We start from the raw sequence: 23,829 nt of genomic DNA, 5'->3' as shown, positions 1-23,829 counted from the left end.
AATAAAGAATTCGTAAAAGAAAAGTTCAATTAAATACAAAAAATTAAAGACCAATTTTTTATTCTTTGGGGTAAGCATTCTCTTCAAATATATGGTATTTTTAACAAGAAAAGTATTGGAAAATTAAATAAAGCTACAAAATTTTCTGCAGTTAACTCTCTGGGCATTGTGCAGTACAAGCCAGTTGTCAGTATTGATCAAACAATGGTGGACATCTTTACAAATTTTGTACTATAATCTTTACCTGTTGTTAATGGTGATGCTCAGGTTCGCCATTCTGTCATTGGGTTAATGAGAAACATGACAGCTCCTTTAACTAATCATTATCATAAAGTGGGCAGTTGCATTTAACATTGTTAAAGAATGTTCCCATATATATTCCACTGTGTATTATAAAAATATAATGGATGCACATTGGTTCCACCTCTCTGTCTTTAAATATGATGGCCATAATATTCCTGGGCTCCATAACAAAACCTTGGCCTCCCAAAACCTTAGCATGGCCTATTTTCAAAAAATGTATATTGCTTAGTAAGAGCCCTCTACACTTATGGTATCCACCTAACATTTGTACAATATGCTCTGCATCATATATTGCCTCTAAATCTATAAAACATTTCGGAAAAGACAAAGTGGCAATCTTGGCTGTACTGCACACTTTTGACACCAGTTACAGAAAGAATATTGAGATATGTGTAACTTCTGCACACAGCATGTACAAGAATTTAGCTTCCTGCATGTTTTGAAAATTAAATGCCTTGCAGTATCTTCTGTTTACTCTATGACTTTCTATGACTCTCACTTATTTTTGTTATATTAATTTGTATCAGTTTCTTTTTTAAATCATCAGCCATTATTTGAGTTCTTAAATTATTTTATTTGAATTACATTATATTTTGTTTAATATGTGTCTCTTTTTCCCGACAGTTTACATTTCTATGACTCCATCTTTCTACTACCAGGTCTTTTATTTTTTTTGTTTATATTCCTATACTTTTTTCAATTTTTTTCATTTTAAATATATCTGTCTTGTCATCTGGCATCAAACATTTTATTCATTATTTATACATTTGACCATGTCTTTCATTAGATTTGCGAGAGTTGCTGCACTGTAATTCTTATTACTAATACTTGCTTTTTCCCCCTCTAACTATTATACCAGGTGGTTGTGAATGCCCTAATTGGCGCTATTCCATCCATCATGAACGTGCTGCTCGTTTGTCTTATATTCTGGCTGATTTTCAGTATCATGGGGGTAAATCTATTTGCTGGCAAATATTACCATTGTGTCAATACAACAACTGGTGAAATGTTCGATGATACTCAAGTTAGCAACAGATCTGATTGTCTACATTTGAATGAAAGTGCCCGATGGAAGAACGTCAAAGTGAATTTTGACAACGTAGCTGCTGGATACCTTGCATTGCTTCAAGTGGTAAGTAATGTATTGAGTACTTTCTGTTTAGTAGCCTGCAAATGAAATGAGTGGGACCTGGACACTGGCTTGTAAACAAAATGCAAGCATACTTTGAAGTAAACACATCTGGCTGGTACAAGTTATGCAAGGAAGCAATATTTTGTATGTATGTCATTTTTAGTTTCCTACACAGCAATTCTCCACAGTTCCTAAAGCTAAGGGGCAAGGGGGGATTTTACAAAAGAGGAGCTCAGACTTTATTTATAAAGGTTCGGTAAAACCATTGGCCTTGGTTATTCACCAAAGGGAAACTCATTAGTATATTTGAATGAATATATATGTGGATGTCTCTCAAGAATATTGTGGCAATTATAAAGAGTCCAGCATTCAATTTTATTAAGTCTGTAGGTTAAAAACGTTCAAGATCATAACACAAGAGCAAACAGGTGATTATATATTGCATAGTGAGATCTCGGTTGCTCCAGAAGAACTTTACTATTAGTTCACAGAAGACTCAGTGAGTGAGCAATGCGGCAAGTGCACTTAGGGGGGTTTAATTCAGAATTCAAATGAAATATTCTGCAGAAAAACCAAGGTGCAGAAAAGTATTGTTTTGTCTGTAGTACTACTGCACATCCCACCCCCACATTGTTTATGTAGCACCAGAGAGAACCAACTTTACATTGTCTTTTCCACAATAAGAGAAAGAGGTTACTATATCCCCGCAGATTTATGCACAAAATGAAACTCTCATACAAACTACATACAACAAACTAAACCAAACTTGTCATAAACACTGTCTCTGTGTCTATGAATTATATTGGTAAACATATCTCAAACATTTAAACATCTTTCTTTTAGTATGAAAAATCATATGATCTGTATTCTTATTTTTCATTAAAAAAATTAATGGTTTGATTTACAGGCAACATTTAAAGGCTGGATGGATATTATGTATGCAGCAGTTGACTCAAGAAAGGTTGGTATGAACACTTGATATTGGTTGTTTAACTATTTAGCTTAGTTTCTTTGGTCAAGGCTTCTGTTGGCTTCACCATCCCCAGGAGTATCAGCCCCTTTGTGAGTCTTTAGTGGGGATCCTCCTCTCAATGGTCCTATACTAAGCCATTTTAAAACAAGAAGACAGCGCTTCTTGGGAGATAAAGTAGAACAGTCAGCATAGATCAGTTGGGGCTATTAAATTAATTAATTGAATTAAGTCATCTACAGGAGATACACCATAATACTCGAATTACTGTCCAGTCCAAAAGCATGTAGTGCTGTATTGTATTTTAAATCTTGTTAAAATAAAGGAAACTAATTGTTGTATGGTGCTCCTAACACTTTAAAAATATGGAAAATAATATGTTTGAGGTATGTACAGTAATTGTTTGCAGACAATTCCTCACTGCTACAAATTGTTTTCAAATCATATAGGTAGAAGAGCAGCCACGTTACGAAGACAACCTTTATATGTACTTATACTTTGTTATCTTCATTATCTTTGGCTCTTTCTTCACTCTTAACCTCTTCATTGGTGTTATTATTGACAACTTCAATCAGCAGAAGAAAAAGATAAGTATTCAATGATGAACTGCATGGTTATCCAATAGGTTTAAAGGATAAGTAAGTCATTTTATTTTGAAATCCCAAATAAAACTGTAAACAGCCCCAAAATGACATATCTCTTTTCGCTACATTGAGTCTGATGCTAAACCTGAACCCTGCAGCGGAAATCAGTGAATTTCTTATCTAGCGTTCTGCTCCTTTTACTGCATGAGCACTGCATGCATGCTGCCTCCTGCTCCAGTGGAAGGCATGCTGTTGCTCTTTGACCAACTTGCCATTCAAAGAGAATGCAGTCTCAGTATAGTAAAGAGGGAGAAGCTTCATGCTAGATAAGGATATTCTATCTTAGAAAGGACATCACACTGTATGGAGAGAAGTAAATAATTTTGCAGTTGATAAAGTTTTAGTACAAGTATTGTCCTACTGTCCTTCTATTGGTCCCCTTATGCTGACAGTCATAGTCCATAAGTTTTGGGTGGGCCACCACTGTACTGGATGCTTTTTGTACCCTTTACTCTTAAATATAGTACAGCCTTTTTTAGCCCAGATTCAATGGGATATGAGGGCCTGTTGTCAATTATTTTCTGCCCTATGTGGGCACATTAACACCTAACTGGCTACATGATTGTGACCAGTTTTGCTTTGAATTCTTTACTTTGGAGGTCAAGACATCTTTATGACAGAGGAGCAAAAGAAATATTATAATGCAATGAAAAAGCTTGGATCAAAGAAACCCCAGAAGCCCATCCCCCGACCACCAGTAAGTGAAATTTATGACTGCAGTTTAGGCTAGTCTTGAAAATACATTTGTGAATGTCGACAGAAACCTAAAATCTAAAGAACTAAAAGAGAAGCTTGGTGTCTACCATTTAAACAGCATAAATAGTCTAGGTGGTCCATAGTTTTTTGCATAATACATAAAATCAACAGCATTAGTATGCAATTCATTATAAGTAAATCAGTTTGTGATGACACAATACAATCTCTTACGGCTAGTGTTACTTCCAGGGTGCAGATCATCATAACAGGCTGACCTCCTGCACTGTATTTATAAGTTAACATTAGAATAGTTCAAACGTAAATCAATCTAATAAAGTATGTAAAAAATAATCCTTGTCATTGCACTGGTATGATAAACCTTATTGCTTTTACTTCCACAGAATAAATACCAAGGCTTAGTCTTTGATTTTGTGACAAAACAAGCATTTGATATCACCATCATGATCCTTATTTGTCTTAACATGGTAACAATGATGATTGAAACAGATGAGCAAAGTGATGACATGGAAAACAACTTGTATTGGATCAATTTGGTCTTTATTATCCTTTTCACTACTGAAAGTATTCTCAAACTGATCTCTCTGCGCTATTATTACTTCACTATCGGCTGGAATATCTTTGATTTTGTTGTTGTCATTCTCTCCATTGTAGGTAGGTACATTTTAATTAACATTATTTAATAGAATGATCTAAAGTTGAGTGTAAAGGTCTTCCAATGTAATCTTTTCTGAAATTTTGCCCATGCCACATGCAAGTTTAGTAAGACAGCGGGAGCTTAGGGGGCTAAATGTGTGGCTCAAGTCTTGATGTAGGAAGTAAGGATTTGGGTTCCTAGAGCACTGGGCTGATTTTTCCTTGGGGTACAACCTATACAGTCGTGACGGTTTGCATCTCAATGGAAGGGGGTCCACTGTGCTAGGGAATGGAATGGCTAAGAGATTGAAGGAGTGTTTAAACTAGGCAAAGGGGTGGCGGGTGAGATAAAGAATTATGGGGAATATAGGGTAGACGGGGCAGTGGGGTTAGTAAGGGATCATGGGGGAGGAGTGAGGGGGCATATAGTTTACCAGTTATGGAGGTCCCTCTGTTACAAGGAAAACAGAATAATGCTAACTTAACATATAATTCTCAACTAAGCAATGCAAATATCAAAAGTAAAAGTAGTAACCTCCGATGTATGCTGTCAAATGCACAGAGTTTGTCAGGTAAAATGGGAGACCTAGAATTAATTGCATGCTCTAAAAATTATGATATAATTGGTATCACTGAGACCTGGTGGGATGAAACATGTGACTGGGCTGTGAATTTAAATGGTTACACCCTTTTTAGGAGGGACAGAGGGATAAAAAAGGGTGGTGGATTGTGTTTGTATGTAAAGCCTGAATTAAAGCCATGCCCTAAAGAAATAACCATAGCTGGCACTGGCGAGGGTGTAGAATCCCTCTGGGTAGAGATTTTGCCTGGGCAAAAAGTTACAAAGAGAATTATCATTGGTGTATGCTATAAACCACCTTGTATAAGTGAAGCCCAGCTACTCTTGCAGATACAAGTGGCTTCACAGCTGCGTTAAGTTGTTGCTATGAGTGACTTCAATTATCCAGACATTGACTGGGGTAATGGGGTTGCCAAGACAGAAAAAGCTAGTACGTTTGTAAATATGCTGAATTACAACTTTTTATTCCAGCTCGTTCAAGAACCTACTAGCAATAACTCACTTTTGGACCTTGTAATAACTAATAATACTGAACTCATCTCTAACATTTGTGTGGGTGAGCATTTAGGGAATAGTGATCATAACATGGTCTCCTTTGAGATTCTGTTGCAGAAGCAATTCTATAAGGGAGTAACTAAAACACTAAATTTTGACAGTATAAGGGCATCTCTGCAACATATTATGTGGGAAATGCTTTTCTCAGGGTTAAACACGGTCTTTAAAATGCTGCTTAATAAATATACTTATCAGTATATTCCCCTTGTAAGCAAGGAACGACGTTGCAAAGCAAAACCTTTTTGGTTCAATAGAAGTGTTGGTATTGAGGTGGGTAAGAAAAGGCGTGCTTTTAAGGCTTTCAAGTTAGCTGGGACAGCCGAATCATTTATAAGGTACAAGGAGGCCAATAAATCATGCAAAGAAGCTATAAGGCAAGCTAAAATTGATTTGGAAAAGGATATTGCAGCAAGCAGTAAAAATAATCCAAAATTATTTTTTAAATATGTTAATAGTAAAAAAAAGAAGCAGGAAGGGGTGGGACCTTTAGTTTCACAGGGGGTCAGCTGGTTGATGAAAACAAAATAAAAGCACAGATTCTGAATTCATATTTTTCATCTGTTATTGAAGGTTTCCTTCTTAATAGTCCCAATTCTAGTAATACAACTAATGATGCATGGTTCACACATGAGGAAATTCAAAAGAGACTAGAACATGTTAAGATAAACAAAGGTCTGGGCCAGATGGTATTCATCCCAGGGTACTTAGCGAGCTTAGCTCTGTGATTGCCAAACCTCTTTACTTAATTTTCCAGGATTCATTGAGGTCTGGAATAGTGCAGAGAGACTGGTGAATTGCTAATGTGGTGCCTCTATTCAAAAAAGGATCCCGTTCTCAGCCTCAAAATTATAGGCCAGTTAGTCTGACATCTGTAGTAGGAAAGCTTTTTGAAGGGTTATTAAAGGATAAGATACTGGACTTTATAGCAAATCATAATACTTTGAGTGTATGCCAGCATGGTTTTATGCGTAATAGATCTTACCAGACTAACTTCATTTCTTTTTATGAGAAGGTAAGCAGGGACCTCGATTCTGGGATGGCAGTGGAGGTGATTGACTTTGCTAAAGCATTTGATACAGTGCCACACAAAAGGTTACTGGTTAAATTAAGCAATATTGGCCTGAAACATAGTATTTGTACCTGGATAAAGAACTGGCTAAAAGATAGACTACAAAGAGTGGTGGTAAATGGAAGATTTTTTAATTGGACTAGTGTTGTTAGTGGAGTTCCACAGGGCTCTGTACTAGGTCCCTTCCTTTTCAACTTGTTTATTAATGACATGGAGGTGGGCATTGAAAGTACTGTTTCTATTTTTGCAGATGATACTAAACTGTGCAGAACTATAGGTTCCATGCAGGATGATGCCACTTTGCAGAGCGATTTGTCTAAGTTGGAAAACTGGGCAGCAAACTGGAAAATGAGGTTCAATGTTGATAAATGCAAGGTTATGCACTTTGGCAAAAATAATATAAATGCAAGTTATACACTAAGGAGGATCTAGGGGGTTTTGTAGATAACAAGTCGTCTAATTCTGGACAGTGTCATTCTGTGGCTACTAAAGCAAATAAAGTTCTGTCTTGCATATAAAAGGGCATTAACTGAAGGGATGAAAACATAATTATGCCTCTTTATAGGTTTGTGGTAAGGCCTCATCTGGAGTATGCAGTAGTTTTGGACTCCAGTCCTTAAGAGGGATATAAATGGGTATACTGTCAAGGTTGGGCTTGTTTTCTCTGGAAAAAGGCGCATGCGAGGGGACATGTACACTTTACAAGTACATTATAGACAAATAGCAGGGGACCTTTTTACCCATAAAGAGGATCACCGTACCAGAGGCCACCCCTTCAGACTAGAAGAAAATAACTTTCATTTGAAGCAACGTAGGGGGTTCTTCACAGTCAGGACAGTGAGGTTGTGGAATTCACTGCCTGGTGATGTTGTGATGGCTGATGATGCCTTTAAGAATGGCTTGGATGATTTTTTGGACAGACAGAATATCAAAGGCTATTGTGATACTAAACTGTATAGTTAGTATAGGTATGGGCATATATAATTTGTGTGAAAGTAGGGAGGGGTGTGTGTATGGATGCTGGGTTTTCATTTGGAGGGGTTGGACTTGATGGACTTTGTCTTTTTTTAACCCGATTTAACTATGTAACTATGTAACTATACTATTGCTAGCAATATTTTGGAGAACAGACGCAGTTGCATTTCATAATATCAGAAATATGTGACCTAACAACTATTTCACAACACACATGTACACAAACATTTTACAATATTCTGAGAATAATGTCATGTTTTGGATCATTTTGTGGGTTTTAGACTAAACTAGAAAAAAATGCAGAACCAAGAATACATTTTTTTAACTTGATACAACAGATCTACTGTATCTTTAATTGACATGTACTATATATGGTTTGGATTATGTTAAAATAGTGTGATGTCAAGCATTTATATAGTCCCTAGGTACAGTAATATGTAATGTGTAAGAACTGCTTCCATTTCATTGTTTGTTACTTGAAAAGCTCTTCTACAGCCCATTAACATTCTCATACCACCAGGTGCAATTGTACATATTTCGATGTGGTCATTTTGCATGTAGTTTTTGGAATTAATTTTAGTTATAAATTATATTTCTGGGATTTATTGAAAGAAGTATTTGACCTGAAAATTATTTAATTGCAAAAATGTGCTTAATATGTTTGTAGTGATTTAGGCAAATATTATGTATTTGTACTCATTGACTTATTTTCCCCTCAATTACAGGTATGTTCTTGGCAGACATGATTGAAAAATATTTTGTTTCCCCAACTTTATTCAGAGTTATTCGACTTGCTCGAATTGGGAGAATTTTACGTCTCATCAAGGGAGCAAAGGGTATTCGTACATTGCTGTTTGCTTTGATGATGTCACTCCCTGCATTGTTCAATATTGGCCTCCTGCTTTTCTTGGTTATGTTTATTTATGCTATTTTTGGAATGTCCAACTTTGCCTATGTGAAGAAAGAATCTGGCATTGATGACATGTTCAACTTTGAGACTTTTGGAAACAGTATGATCTGCTTATTCCAGATCACAACATCAGCTGGGTGGGATGGTTTATTGGCACCCATTCTTAACAGTGGAGCACCAGACTGTGATCCACAAATGGAACATCCTGGAAGCTCCGTCAGAGGTGATTGTGGCAATCCATCAGTTGGGATTTTCTTTTTTGTTAGCTATATAATAATATCATTTTTAGTGGTGGTAAACATGTATATTGCTGTTATTTTGGAAAACTTCAGTGTTGCTACTGAAGAAAGTGCTGAACCACTTGGAGAAGATGACTTTGAAATGTTTTATGAAGTATGGGAAAAGTTTGACCCTGATGCAACACAGTTTATCGAGTATAGCAAGTTATCTAATTTTGCTGATGCCCTGGATCCACCTCTACGCATAGCTAAGCCCAATAGAGTTCAGCTAATTGCTATGGATCTCCCGATGGTAAGTGGAGACAGAATTCACTGCCTAGACATTTTGTTTGCCTTTACAAAACGTGTCTTGGGTGAAGGTGATGAAATGGATGCTTTACGGCTACCAATGGAAGAACGTTTTATGGCATCCAATCCATCAAAAGCCTCTTATGAACCAATTACGTCCACTTTACGACGAAAGCAAGAGGAATTGTCTGTCATTATTATTCAACGTTGTTTCAGAAAGTATCTATTAAGAAAAACAATTAAAAAAGCTTCTTATTTATATAAGAAAAATAAACTTGCAGTAAATAGCTTGCCTATTAAAGAAGACATGGTTATTGACAAGCTTAATGGAAATTCTACCACAGAGAAGACAGACATGACTCCCTCGACCACTTCACCTCCATCGTATGATAGCGTGACAAAGCCAGAAAAAGAGAAACATGAAAAGGACAAAGTTGAAAAGGAAAACAAAAGCAAAGATGCCAGGGAAAATAAAAAATGAAACTGCACATTTTCATTTTCGTGATATATTGTTTACAGCCTGTGAAGATGACCCATTTGTGTCAACAGGACTCCTGTAGGAGATCTATGCCAAACTGACAGTTGTAACATATATGTACTCAAGGTCAGTGCCTCTAAAACAGTGACCTCTTGTCAAGTGATACTATAACAACCTTGACTGGTGGTTACTGTTTTCACAACCAGTTGACACTTTACATATGAAGAGTCATGATGGCTCCTTAACCTGTTGGGACCAGTTAAGGTAATGCAAACCTATAATGTTTGTGTGTTTCACATAAAACACTGTAGTACAATATTTGTGTCCACAGTTTGCATTTCCACTGCTATACTTGCCATATGTTTACAAAGAAAATGTGTTAGTGAATTAACCATTTTTATTTCATTTGTAGACTGTTTATTTATATATATGTGAATATTTTTGTAAATGGGTTTTACAGTAAGTGGGGTTAGTGCAAACTTTTAAGGGGAAACGGTAAGTCAAGGTAAAACAGAGATGACCACACACTGTATATGTGAAGATGGAAAACACAGAAATGCACACAGCTTCTATATTTTGAAAAAAACATTTGTCACTCCCAAATTACTAGAGCACATAAGCACCGTAATTTAGATTAAAGGAATTTCTGCATCCAAAATCAAAAGAGGCTCCATTTTGTCTACTTTTTAAATATATTTAAGTTATTAATTTCCAAATAGCAATATATTTTAATACACCTCTTATTTCCATAATTATTTAATGCCCAGCAAAGTATGTTATGTTTTATTGTTTACAAAATATGCTTGCACATTTATATCTCGTCAATTGTGAAACTCATAAAGGCATGGGCCCTAGAAGAGATGAAATATATCCAATAAAATGTATAGGAAAAGGTATTATTTTTATGAATAAGAATCAAACATTACATAAGGTGACATGGAGTGCATATCTTCTAGTTTTCAGAGAGATAATAAATATACTATAAATACTGATTAAACTTAATAAACAAGTGCAATGAATCATTATCTCATGAACATTTATTTAATGATCAACATAGTTATGTGAGGAGAGCTCCTATGTTTTTTATATAACTACTGTATATTTGGAAAGCTATTATGGTTGAAAATATGAAATTGAAAATATCATTGACTATGTGCAAAACAATCATTAAATGAGAACAAAACATATCTATATATTTACAACCTGGTAATAATCAGTCGAATAAGTGATCAACCGCGCAATTTAAAAAAAAAATATTTGGAATAAACACTTCCACCATTGTATTGTTTCATACTTGAGTTTTGCGCAAAGTATTTTCGAAACTTTGGAAATTCATGAAATGCTTATTAACAGACTGGATAATGTGGTAACAGATAAAATGCTGTTTTAATGCAATGTTTTATGTTGACAAAACACATATTGATAGAAGGTGTGAAGTTGAAGGTATGTGCAACTGAAACACTACTGTGACTCAAACATGAATCTGATGAATTCGTACAAGAAGTAAGGAGAATTTATGCTAATAAATGGGTGTCTTCCCTCTGTGACTGTAATTATTTGGGTGGCTTAAATCCTACAGAAGATTGTTAAGAACAAAATCTCTGTATATCACTGTTCCCAAAACTGATTGCATCCTTTTTAAAGCCTGTGTTATACACAAAAATGAATGATACTTTACAAATGCCCAAAGTCAGTCATTAATAAATATCAGTGTTTTGATAATATATTAGCAACCTGTCTAGAATGTACACTATCGATATGTAATACTTGTGATAAGTTTGGTATTTATTAAGCATATCATAGCTTAGCCACCACAGGGTTACAATAGGTTATTTTCCTTTAATAAATTGATGAAAATTTTTTATCAGATGAAGTATATCAGGAATATTTAACAAATAGCGAAACATTTCAACTTGGGTAGCAGTATCTGTTACACTACCCCATATTCTACAAACTGGCTTGTAATGTACATTCATAACTTTTTAAAGTCCATGTGCTTCATTCTGCCCTTCAGTAAATAATTTAGTTTATTTTCTAATAACCATAAACAACTGTTATGTTCTAGTCAAATGTTAATATTTAACATTTGATGACATGGGTCTGATAATTCCATCATGCAGCCAATAAAATATCATCAACAAAACAATTCACCCTAGAAATTCATCTAAGTTTTAACGAATGCTAGATAAGTGTTAATACATTCTTACCACATAATATACCATCAGGTAAAGGCAGTAGGAAATTCCTGATGGGTTTTAAGTACTATTTTCAGCAGTGAACCTTCTCAATCGATTCTTCAAATATATGCAGTGGTACTGTATGTTCTGCATTTCATTTGAGTTACTTCATCCTTCACGTGGCCTATATAGCTTCTCCCATTACATTTTACCTGATAAGCATAATATTATATTTGAACAACAGAGATTTATAATGCAGAGACAGAAATGTACACAGGATAGATAATTGTACCCTAGACTACAAGAGTTCCTGAAGCTTATTATTATTTCCACTTCTCTAAATCTGTAATATAAGAAGAAAATAAGTATCCATTCCCAGCTCATAAAGTTTTTGCATGCATAGATTGAAATTAGCAGGCAAATACATGCCATGCCTGAATAGTAATTTTATTTACAGTAGCTTATGATGGTAGCAGGCATATGCTAAAAAGGTTTGTAACTCAAGGTCAGTCCTCTCAGTAAAACATTATTTTAAATTTAAAAAAGCTTCCATGCTCTGTTTTATCCAGTAATTATATTGTATGTGAATACTGAATACACCCAACATATATTTCTCAAATAGCAGATTTAACATTCATTTGTCATCTAGTCATGGTTTCTATAAAATTAGTTCAAAACATTAGACATTTCTACTCTATTTGGAATTATGTTCTTGAGTGAGTAATGAGATTAGAGAATTGGTGATATCCGCACTTTTTGAAGAACACAAAAGGGTGCACTATATCAGCGGTGTCTTGGATGTTTACATGTTGAAACCTATGGTTACATTTGATGACAAATATGCTATTTTTAGGGTTTAATCTATTAAAATTTGCATGCTTCCAGGAAAAAAATTATGAATAATCTGGATTCATGATTATGGACAATATTCTTACCACAATCACATTTATTTAAAAGAAAATGTAAAATTGGTTAATCACAATCATGTTAACATTGCAAAAAAAAAATCCCAAATCACGTTTTTACAATAAAGATTCCCATTGACATCCATAGGAGCATCTTGGCAGGTTTAAGGTGGTGTCATTTTCATTTTTTTGTGACTTTATTTAAAAATGGATACACAAATTATGTTAATAAATCTTCATTCCAAATATTAATAAAACTAGCCCTTAGTTATTTTATTGCATTTGTTGCAGGCATATTTTATATTTAAATTTCTGTTGTTTTTAGGAAAGTAGTTTTCCAAGACTTCTTTTACAATCAAATCAGATGATCCTTTTGAATAAAATCTTGGTGAAGGCCAAACATGAGTTGACATACAGCTTTGGCAGGCAGGGGGCATTGCTATCAACAAACAGCAGTTAATCTTACCTGTTTTATGTAAGCATACACAAGTGAGAAAACATGTAAAACGGAGAGAAGGAAGAGCTAATTTTTAAAGAGCCAGGGCCAAAATAAGTTAATAAAATACCAGGCCAACTTATGTGTAATTATTTTTGCAAAATGCAGCATTTATATATGATTAGGTGACAATGTCACTTTGACTTGGAATTTTCTTTTAATATACTATAACATATAATGCAAAAGTTTTAACTTTCACACAAGCAATAAGTTTCCTATTACATATGATGAATGTTCATGTTGCATTTATACTGTACCTCAAAACTTCAAACTTTTCTTAGTTTATCTTTAAAAAGCATTTTTGTGTGGTTTTAAACTGTTGTGAAATATAGATCTACTATATGCACTCTATCCAATTATACTAACTTAATTTCCTTCAGTATTTAGTTTTTTTTTAATTTAAATTACGGTTTCTTGGCTGCATCCAGATTCATTTTATTTGATTGTTTTATGTAAAATAACATGCTGCTCCCATATCTTGTGAAAATGCAGTTAAGGGATATAAAACTTTTATATAAGCTCCTCTTATAACTTTTTTCTCTTATAGCAATTTGCTTTAAGTGCAGCTGACAAACACCCTGCCAATGTTTTTTTTGAATAGTTTTATGAATTAAAATGAATTCAAAGTTTGACATTTAGAGCTTTAAATATTGAAGATTGGGATTTCTCCACTGCCTAAAGAAATTAGTGCATACTAAACAGCATGCATGTGTTGTGAACTCACATAGTTATACTACTTTTATAACATGGATTATATAAAAACATCTTATAGTAACAGCTACCACTGGCACGGTTTTAGTCCACTATGCTCTACAACATTGTCTAGTTCTATTAGAGGGGAAAAAGAGAAGTGAGCTTGCAAAGAGGGTTAACATGTGCAGATTTTTATAATATTTTCTAGAAAATGGTGCACACTAACAAATTGCAAGTAGTAGGTATGCTTCTTCTGGGTCAGAAATAGCAAGTACATAGGGTAGTCATTTTGCAGGTTGGCACTAACAATGGAAGTTCACTCAAAAAATTTGTGTTGAGTGACTGGTAAACCTGGCCAAAGTTCATGTTGAGGTTGTATGTGTTAATTATTTGTGTTCTTGCCTTGTCCTGTTCTTAATGACGAATTCAAAGAACTTCTGTTTTTTCACATTCAACTGAGCAACAGTAAGGTGTCATAGATCAATGAGCTAGTATGTGCTTCCTGTTCATTCTGGAGACCTAGAAGAAATATGTTGTCTTTTAGTTTAAGTGCTCCTTTGTATCAAATAAAGCACTTCACTTGTTTGTTTTATAGGTAAGGAAAATACCAAATAACTCCATCACTGTTTATACTATTTTGTCCCAACATTCTCCCATGTCATATGTTATTAATAAAAGTTCACAGCTTCTAAATATTGATTTCAACATCTGGGAGTAAAGTTTTTATATGAGAAATAACCCCTAAATTATGTTTCTGGAATTTAAGTAGTACATGAAAATATTTTTTTTATACATTGAATCTTCTACATTTACAAAGCTACGGTAATGTTAATTTTGTTACAGTTTTGTATGTCTACAAAGCCATACCTCATTGTTTCATTCCATTAAAAAGTTTATGTGCAACACCCTGATTTGGCTTTTGCTGGTTGTACTCTAAGATGAAAGTTGACCTGTTGTAATCTGCTCATTCTACTTTAAAAAAAAAATGGTCTTTTGTAAGAAAATACAAAATATAAATATTGTAAAAAAAAATTGATTTGCTTTTATTTGTAACATTTTGCATATAATATATAATAGCAGGTTTTACATCAGGATTGCATTGGTCACAATAATTATTTTATTTTCATTTGCTCACTAGCACCCAAAAATCCTTTGATGAGCTCTCTGCCACTTGGGGTGGTTAAATCATAATCTATGAGTGGGTTAATAAATGGTAATAATATTTGCACACATTTAGGGGCAGATTTATCAGGGGTCGAAGTGAATTCGAGGGAATTTTCGAAGGAAAAAAATTTGAAATTCAAAGTAATTTTTTGGATACTTCGACCATCGAAAAGGGTACTACTACTTCGACTTCTAATTCGATTTGAAGTAAAATTTACAGCATTTTTAGTACGTTTTTGGAAGTTGAAGTAAAATCGTTTGATCGTTCGCTGAAATCCTTCGACCGCAGGATACCCAAATTCGAATAAAAAAACTTCGACTTCGATATTCGAAGTCGAAGTATTTCAATTGATGGTCGAATTTCAAAGTATTTTTAACATCGAAATTCGACCCTTGATAAATCTGCCCCTATGTGTGAAAAGTTATCACAACATAACCACTAAAAGTTTCATAATGTATTTTACAAAGGCAAAGAACTATTGTTACAAATTGTAATAGTAATCAAGAATTTCTTCCAGTCTTTTCTGATGTTTGTTTATATAGATCATATTTATCCCTTCATTGTGCACGAGAAATTTTGAAAAATTGGGATTGACAAGTTTCCTTCCCGTGAAAGAGTAACAAATTTGCATAATTATTCTTTATGGGTCATCTTATGCTTTACACAAGGAAAAATACTCAATGTAAAATGCCTCCTTTTACAAAATTTATTGACTTCTAGTGTATTAGTGAACTGCATGCAGCAAAATGCTATTTCCAGAAAAACGGTGATCTCCATTAAAATTGAGCCAAAAGAATAAAGATGAGATTTTTTATTTCCTTGGTTCTGATCTCTATCTCTTTATTTACCTAAAAACTGAAGACAAGCTTGCAAATGTTTCTTCTGATTAATTATTACAGTGTACATCCAGAAATATGTTACTAGAATTCAGAAAGTAAGAAAAGAAAAAACGTTTTTAATGAATATGATATGAATTCATGAAGGCTTCCTCTCCTGAGTTCTAAAGGAGAATTTACCCCCACCCCTTGGCAAACATCAGGAAAAGGCCCCCTTCCTTCTCCTTAACTGCATCTAATTCTTTACCATCAGTTGCCCCATACCTGGAATGAGAACGCAAAGTAGCTCAGTGAAGCTGGTGGCTGCCATGTGTGGCAAACACCTGATGAAGGGGCATGTCTCCTAAACATTGTTTGATCTTGACAAAATAACCAGAGGGACTTGTTTGCCATTACAATGGCCTTGCAGTGCTGGCACCTTGTTTTCCTTGCTAGTACTGCATGGGGGAGTGCCGTTTACGCAGAGGATCAAGCACAAGGCTACAGTGATTCAGAGGTTCATCTGCCTCCAAACATTTTGTGGTTGCCATGTGTGGCTGTTCAGTGTGCAAGATCCTCAGTATTGATTATAGACCAGGAGCAAGGGCACTGGAAACCAGGACCCAATAAGCTTCCATTGCGCATGCACCATCTAGGTCATGAATGCTGGAAAACTGCACACCTAACATGATGTGGGCAAATATGGCAGCTTGTTACATGGTGTCCATCCACTCTCCATACATCTTGGCTGACCATCAACTACACTACCATTATTCTCCGGGGGAATGTATGACTTCTAGTTGAACTCAGGAACGTGTCTATATTGGTCACCAGCACAGCTTCCCCAGTGACACCATACACACTCTTCCCCAATATATCTTAACTAGTAGGGGGTCCTAGCTAGGTCACCTACTTAACAGCTGCCTACTTTGCCAGCATCCTCCTTGAGACGGTAATGCTGTATACTATAACAGACTGAGCATTGGGATCCACATTACCCAAGGCACTAGGCCCTATCTACCTTAGTCCCTCTCTTCTGGGTCCCTAATCTGGGTGAGGAACTCCTCTCTCCTCATTGGAGCTCAGCTGCTCAGCTATACAACCTACACCAAGCTCCAACAAACTACCCTATCAATAAGTAACCTACCTGCTGCTCTCCAGCAAACTACCCTACCACTAAATAACTTATCTCCTCTCTGAGGTGGTGGACCTCAGTCTCTCCAGTGTCATTGACTTAATCATCCTGTCAACCACAGAGGAAGTTACATCCTGATCTCTCCCTTATATAACCTTTGGCTGGGACTTCCCCTTACCAATAGCGCCATCTGGTGATCAATTAGAATTAACTACACTTGATTATAAATTAATAAACAAAAATTATACTACTGATTACAAGCTGCCAACCCACCCCACTCTCCTTTTGAAGCACAGGTACAGCATATTTCCCTATTATATCTGTCTAGCACAAAACAGCCCCATGGGTGCCCTTGGATGTTTAATTACAAAGTAAATGAGAAAAGTCAAACACAATTAATCTTACTATGTAATTTAATAATTTCTTTGTAATTTGTATCATTTACTGTTGGGTTAATTTACTAACAATGGGCGGATATGTACCTGTACAGTAACTCATAGCAAACAATCAGAGATTATCTTTGTTAAAACAGCTACAGAATAATCTGTGCTTTCAGAATGAGCATTGCACATTGGAACTAGTGATGGGCGAATTTGCGCCGTTTCGCTTTGCCGAAAAATTCTCTTTTTTGATGCCGGCGCCCGTTTGTTCGACGCCGGCGCCCGTTTTTGACGCCGGCGCCCGTTTTTGGCGCCGGCGTCCATTTTTTCGAAAAAAAATTTTTTGCCGCCGGCGAAAACGCGCAAATTCGCCGCGGATTCGCGCCTGCCGAATAAATTCGCCCATCACTAGTTCCAACTATTGTTTCTTCTACTCGATGTAACTGAAGGAGTCACAATGAGTGCTATTCTGTTATCTTGTGTCACGGAGCTGTTATCTTGTAACCTTATCATTGTTCTGGTGATATCACTCCAACTTGCAGTGCAGCAGTAAAGAGTGACTGACGTAATATGATTAAGGGCACCTGGGAAACTAACAAAATTTCTAGCCCTATTTCAGATTTTAAAATTAAGTATAAAAAATTTGTTTGCTCCTTTAGACAAATGGATTCAGTGCAGGATTCTTCTGGAGGAGCACTGGAGTATAAACTCATGCGCTTTGAAAGAAAGTCCCGTGACAGAATCCCTGTACGGTACAGGTTTTTGGAGTGCTACAATTAAATGGGAGTTTGAACTAATTAGTAGTTATGGGCAAATCTGACCTGTTTTGCTTCACAAAAATAAAAAATAGCAAAAATTTGCTAAAATGCATTGAAGTCTGTGGGCGACAATTTTTTTTTTGATGCACAAATTTACTGTGAGAAAGCCAAAAAAAAAAACAGGTCTAGCTGCTGAAACGTGTACGGTCACCCCCAGACCTACCAATTGAACAGCATGAAAAAAGGCACATGCTATAATGGAACATGAAAAATATAACCAGGAAGGAAAAATGCCCAGTATTCATTCATAGGCATATTTGTTATGCTTTCTATTTTTCCTTTTCCTAAATGGCCAGAATATCTGCATCTGAAAAGAAAACAAGAGCAAGTTAGTACCATATCCTACTAAAATAATATAGTGAATAAAGTACCCCCTTTTGTAAAATATAGGGATATTATAAGTTATCGAGGAGTTTCATGACCGAAGGCCGAGTGTTTTTATACAGGTCATGGAACTCCGAGGTAACTTCTAATATCCTCATATTTTACAACTGGGGGGTACTTTATTTATTATAATACACAAATTTCAATGAGTCATGTGACAGAAATGTCATCAGAACTCACCGTTTATAACTGATGACATCAGAACTCACCGTTTATAACTGATGACATCAGAACTCACCGTTTATAAGGATATAATTTACAGGATATTCATGGCTTTTGTGTATTATAAGAAAATATTCCACACTTCAACATTCATTCATACATTTTGGATAAAGCATGTTTTTAGCTCTGTTTCACAGCTACACCCTGACATTAGTCATGATGAGCTGATCAATTGCAATAGCCCAGTAACATATGCTAGAAAAGAACACTTCCATGGCTTTAAGAGAAGATAATGCATTTCCTTTAAAACTCGATCAGAAAAAATTGTGATTTGATATGTAGGCCCCAAAATGTTGTGTTTTCACATACAATTGTTTGTGCTGACCACAATTTGTTCCTTGTATTAGCCTAAAAATGTGTGTCCCATTTCCAAACTTTTGGAGGGCATGTAATCGTCTACCACTACCACAAAGTTGGACAAAACTGATAATGTATTTATCCACCTCACAAAAAGTCAGAAAAATTAGATAATAAATAGTGATGGGCAAATCTGTCCTGTTTGGCTTCAGCAAGAAATTCGCATTTTATATGCGCAACTGTTTTGTCCAAATGCGTTAAAGTCAATGGGTGTCCGAATAATTTTGACATGTCAGTTTTGACCAGTGACAATTCTTTTGTTGCAGCAAATTTTTCCACTGCAAATTTTTGCAGCAGTTTCGCTAAACTATTTGCTGCCTGCGAAATCTGGAAATTTTAAAGTCGCCCATCACTAATAAAAAAGAGTTGATAGGCACTCTGGCTATAGGACAAGTATATAACGATCTTATTCATTTCATCATCCTTGGAATGAGGCTGATATATTCTAAACAAGAAAACATATAATGCCAATGAACCATTTCAAAGTGGATAGCAGCATGAATTCGATATTGTGTTTTTTGCCCAGTGCAGTATATTAATTACTTTGTTGGTATTATGTCAACCTTCTCTACAAGGTACAAATTCAACCTGTTCAGGATCAACTATCTTTAGCAAGTAATTTGATGTCACAATTTTTTTACGTGAAACAAACTTATAACTACCCAGATCTAAAGGATTTTTTTCCTTGTTTGTGTATTAGGCTGATGTGATCCTCCAATTATTGTTTGGTAGGAACCGTCTTGAAGAATATTAAGGGCCCCTAATAAATGTGGGAGTACTCTAAATGTCTTGTAATACAAAGTGGTAAAACCATCTGGACTGGGTGCTTCCCCCCATGGAAGTTGTTTTAAAGTGATAGTGACAGCTCTAGTTTGTGCTTCGATCTCTACTTTGACGGCAATAATAACTATTAATCACAAAATTACTGATGTAAACCCAGAAATGAGTAATATATTTTTACTCCACTTCCCCATATGGAGCAGGATACTACTTCCTGTAGGGGACAAGTAATGCTACTTTCAGACGCTCTTATCTTACACACACAAAATAAAAGCCTCCTCTTTCTGAAAATCTCCTCTCCCGCACTGCTCAGGTTTATTTATTTATTTATAAGTTAAAAGCACCATTACAAAAGATGAGCAGCACAGAGCAATGCAGAAGAGGAGTTTTGCATTTTGGTGGAGGAGCAGAGGATTGTTATTGTATAATCACATACCTGAACATGAAAGGAAACAGCAACACTGTGATAAGGAGGCTGTAAACCCTGACCCTGTGTGGCCACTTAGTATAAACCAACATCCCTTTTATGCCAACACCCATTTAGGGAATTATGAGAGATGAGTATAATCTCTTATTTCTGATTTCTGCTTAAGCGAATAAAAAGAATAGTCCCCCAAATACTCCATGCGTCAAATAGTGCTGAGTGTAGCCGTTTTTCACATTTAATTAAATGTTCGGGAGGAATGTTTGAATGCCCTAAAGAATAGCCTAACAAAGGATCAAAAGGTAAGTTAAAACCCCCACCAATTGCATAATAATCAAGCAAATGAAGTATACAAAACAGTTCCTGAAGCTGATCAGTGTTCGGGAGATAAAGGTTTGCAAATGTGTATGGAGGGCCCTGTAAAGAACACTTCAAAAATAAGAAGCGTCCATAGATCACTCTTTTTATTGGTTACTATAAATTCAAAATTATGAGAAAATGCTATTGCAACTCCTCTTATTTTGGAAGGCTGAGGCATACTGATATTTGAAAAGTTTCTTGCGAAAAGGCCACATTAGCCTTTTGCTTTTTGTGATGGAGTGAACTTAGTTTTTTTCTTTTTAAATACTGCAGGAATACTGCTAGTGAAAGTGTGTACTGCACCTAATCCCTCCCCTCTCTTCCACTTCCTGCTCGCTGAATTCTCTGGCTGTACAGGAGAGCCGGCGGCACACTGCACGGTAGAATTGTAACCAGTCAGCAGCTAGGCTTACCTGATAGGGAACTGAAGCCTGTCTTTGCTTGTGTGACTGCAGAGCTGTGACTGGCTGTCCCCTCCCACTGCTGTTTTGGCAGGGACACGACCACCCCTCATTTGAAACACAGACAGGGGCCAGAGGAAATCTATGGGGAACTCCAATAAAGGTGATATTTTTGAAGACAATATTCATTTACAGCCAAAAGTAAAAGCAGCACCATATAGTAACCAGAATTGCCTACAAAATGGGGGCTTTTTGATTTATCCTATATGTCTCCTTTAAAATAAAGCACACATTTTCCAATGAAGATCTGCCTGGCTACCGAACTTACACACGCCCAGTGACACTTGTAAATTTGAGGAAAGAAGGATCCTTTTGTGATGAGAATTAAGAACGTTAACATTCAAATTTATATCCCTGAATGTATCTTTTTTTTGGTAACGTTTGTGTAACACAGATGGCACCACTCCAAAATTAATTGGAAATACACGCTTCTAATAAAATGGCGATGAGTGAAAGAAATAGGTGAAAGACTAGGAAAAAGATAATGAAGAATAGAAAAATATATTTAAGGGGAACTCCAGCTTCCTAAATTTGGTAAAGAGGCCCACATAACACAGAAACCCCTAATATACTCATCTCAGTTACCTGTTTCTACAAAATGTATGAATGAATACAATTTTCTATGCTGAAATCCAGCTGTTTAATAGTTCTCTTCCTGCATCATTTGGAATCCTGGCAGGGAAGGAGGGACTAAACACTGATGTTATAAATTGTAACAACTTCTCCACAGTTTACAGACAGAATGCAGGAACTACAGCAGGGAATTGTGGGGTTTGGAGGATGCAGGCCTTTAGTTTTAGCTGAAGTGTAATGAAATTAGAGTGAGGATGGAACTAGGAGACCTGAATCAAGAAAACAGAGGTGCAGTGCTCCCACGCACAAACAATTCATTCAAAATGCTTAATGAAAATGGGAATTTACTGATAATGACAACAGCCTAAAACCATATGATTCATTGTCTGTTAAAATTACTATATCAAAGTGTGAAAAAGGTAGACTTAAAATAAAACCTCACAATGTATAGTGAACATCTGTTAAAATTACTACAGGTATAGGACATGTCATCCAGAATTTGCTGGACCTGTGTCTTTCATGATAACGGATCTTTCTGTAGTTTGGATCTTCATACATTTAGAGGGTTATTTACTAAAATCTGAATTGTTCTCATTATTTTTTTTAAAACAACTTTGACCAGACTTCCCATCCACAAATTTACCTTATTTATCAATAAATGAACTCCAAAAAATCTCATGCAGGAAAAAACTCGATGAAATTGTGAAAAAAATCTGAATTGTATGATTTTTTCGCATTTGATGGCCGAAAACTCAAATTTTTCCAGACTATCATTCCGAAAACCATGACTTATGCGTATTGTACGAAACCCAGCACAGATCATGATATCTTCCAATTGTAAAAGGGACATCTGCCATAGACTTCTACCTGACTTCAACAGGTTTGAGATGAAGTATTTTCTGATTCTTAATACTGTAAATGGGTGTCAAAAAACTTGAAATCAAAAATAAACAAATATCACTATATAATATTTTATATTGTTGTACATGTAGGGATGGAGTGAATATCCATCCAGGGGCGTAACTACAGAGGAAGCAGACCCTGTGGCTGCAGGGGGCCCAGGATGTAAAGGGGCCCTGTAAGGACCTAATTCATATACAATTTCAATAAATATTGGTAAAACATTTCAACTTCTAGACATATTGGGGGCCTGAAAAATAATTTGCTGTGGGGCCCAGTAATAACTAGGTATGCCACAGTATCTATCCCTATTTGTCTGGTTTATTAAGCCACATTAACACGTTGCACATCCTCCGCTTCTTTCTGCCTGCGTTTATGATCAGTTGAAGAAAAGCGGATCCACTCTAATCAGCACACCTGTGGAATGGAGACCCGCATGAAAACAGGCATTTTCAGCTCTGTATAGCTGCACTCTGGCCAAAGCTGTGCATGACAGGGCAGCCACAAGGAGCTGCTGATTAAAGCAGATCTGCTTCTCTACACCATATTCCAAAACATAGGAGGAGAAAAGCAGAAGATTCACTAACTGTGACCATAGCATGGGATGAAACCTACCTGCTAGAATAGTGCTTGTGGGGGGGGCTAGAAACATGGGAATACTAGGACAGTCCACAGGTGACCTCTTAGTGCAGAAGCAGTTCAAATCCCCTTGGAGCCCCGATTACTGGCCAGGCTGTCTGGCTGTTTGAATTTTGTGTTGATGGGTGGAATAGCAATGTAGTAATTTTTGACTTCAGGATTCTGCTATGTGCTGTCAGTCAACCTGTGTAGGCCTGCAGTACGTGATTGCTTTGTGTCTATGGTGGAGGAGGACTGTACAGTGATGTAAGCCCATGTATTAAAACGAACATTCCTTTTAAAATATGCTGTGGATGACTCTACTGAACAGCTGTGAAAAGTAGGCACGCCATGCCTTATACATCACAAATTTTAGTTGGGATGTTAGTCTTGTAGTGGTCAATTACAGATAGTACACTGTTTATTCACTTGAACAAGAGGCAACGTCAGTTAATTATTAACCTGCTGATCACTTGGGTAGTGGGACTGACCAACAAATAAAATGGACGCCCCCAACAATGAAATAATAACTGCCCCTCACATGTAGCACCACATCCAGATATGCCTCAGACGCTCTCCAACAGGCCCGGACTGGCAATCTGTCTGTGGGCTCTGGCAAATGCCAGAGGGGCTGCTGTAAGGAAAGTCACTATTAAGTGGGCTGGTGGGGGCT

General features: G+C 36.1%; 1 protein-coding gene across 2 annotated transcripts in view; it reads left to right on the top strand.

Annotated features, from left to right (window-relative positions):
- Window positions 1-11,035, top strand: part of scn1a.S (sodium channel, voltage gated, type I alpha subunit S homeolog) — a 106,278-nt gene extending 95,243 nt beyond the window's left edge. For both annotated transcript variants that reach the window (XM_041578053.1, XM_018238840.2), the window contains exons 22-27: window positions 1,163-1,435; window positions 2,343-2,396; window positions 2,855-2,992; window positions 3,642-3,746; window positions 4,147-4,417; window positions 8,304-11,035. In XM_041578053.1, coding sequence (XP_041433987.1) covers window positions 1,163-1,435; window positions 2,343-2,396; window positions 2,855-2,992; window positions 3,642-3,746; window positions 4,147-4,417; window positions 8,304-9,496 — 2,034 coding nt within the window. In that variant the 3' untranslated portion in view covers window positions 9,497-11,035. The remainder of the gene's footprint in view (window positions 1-1,162; window positions 1,436-2,342; window positions 2,397-2,854; window positions 2,993-3,641; window positions 3,747-4,146; window positions 4,418-8,303) is intronic.
- The last annotated feature ends 12,794 nt before the right edge of the window (window positions 11,036-23,829 follow it).

This window comes from Xenopus laevis, chromosome 9_10S, assembly GCF_017654675.1.
Source record: "Xenopus laevis strain J_2021 chromosome 9_10S, Xenopus_laevis_v10.1, whole genome shotgun sequence".
Taxonomy (NCBI): domain Eukaryota; kingdom Metazoa; phylum Chordata; class Amphibia; order Anura; family Pipidae; genus Xenopus; species Xenopus laevis.
This window is presented reverse-complemented; position numbering and strand designations above follow the sequence as displayed.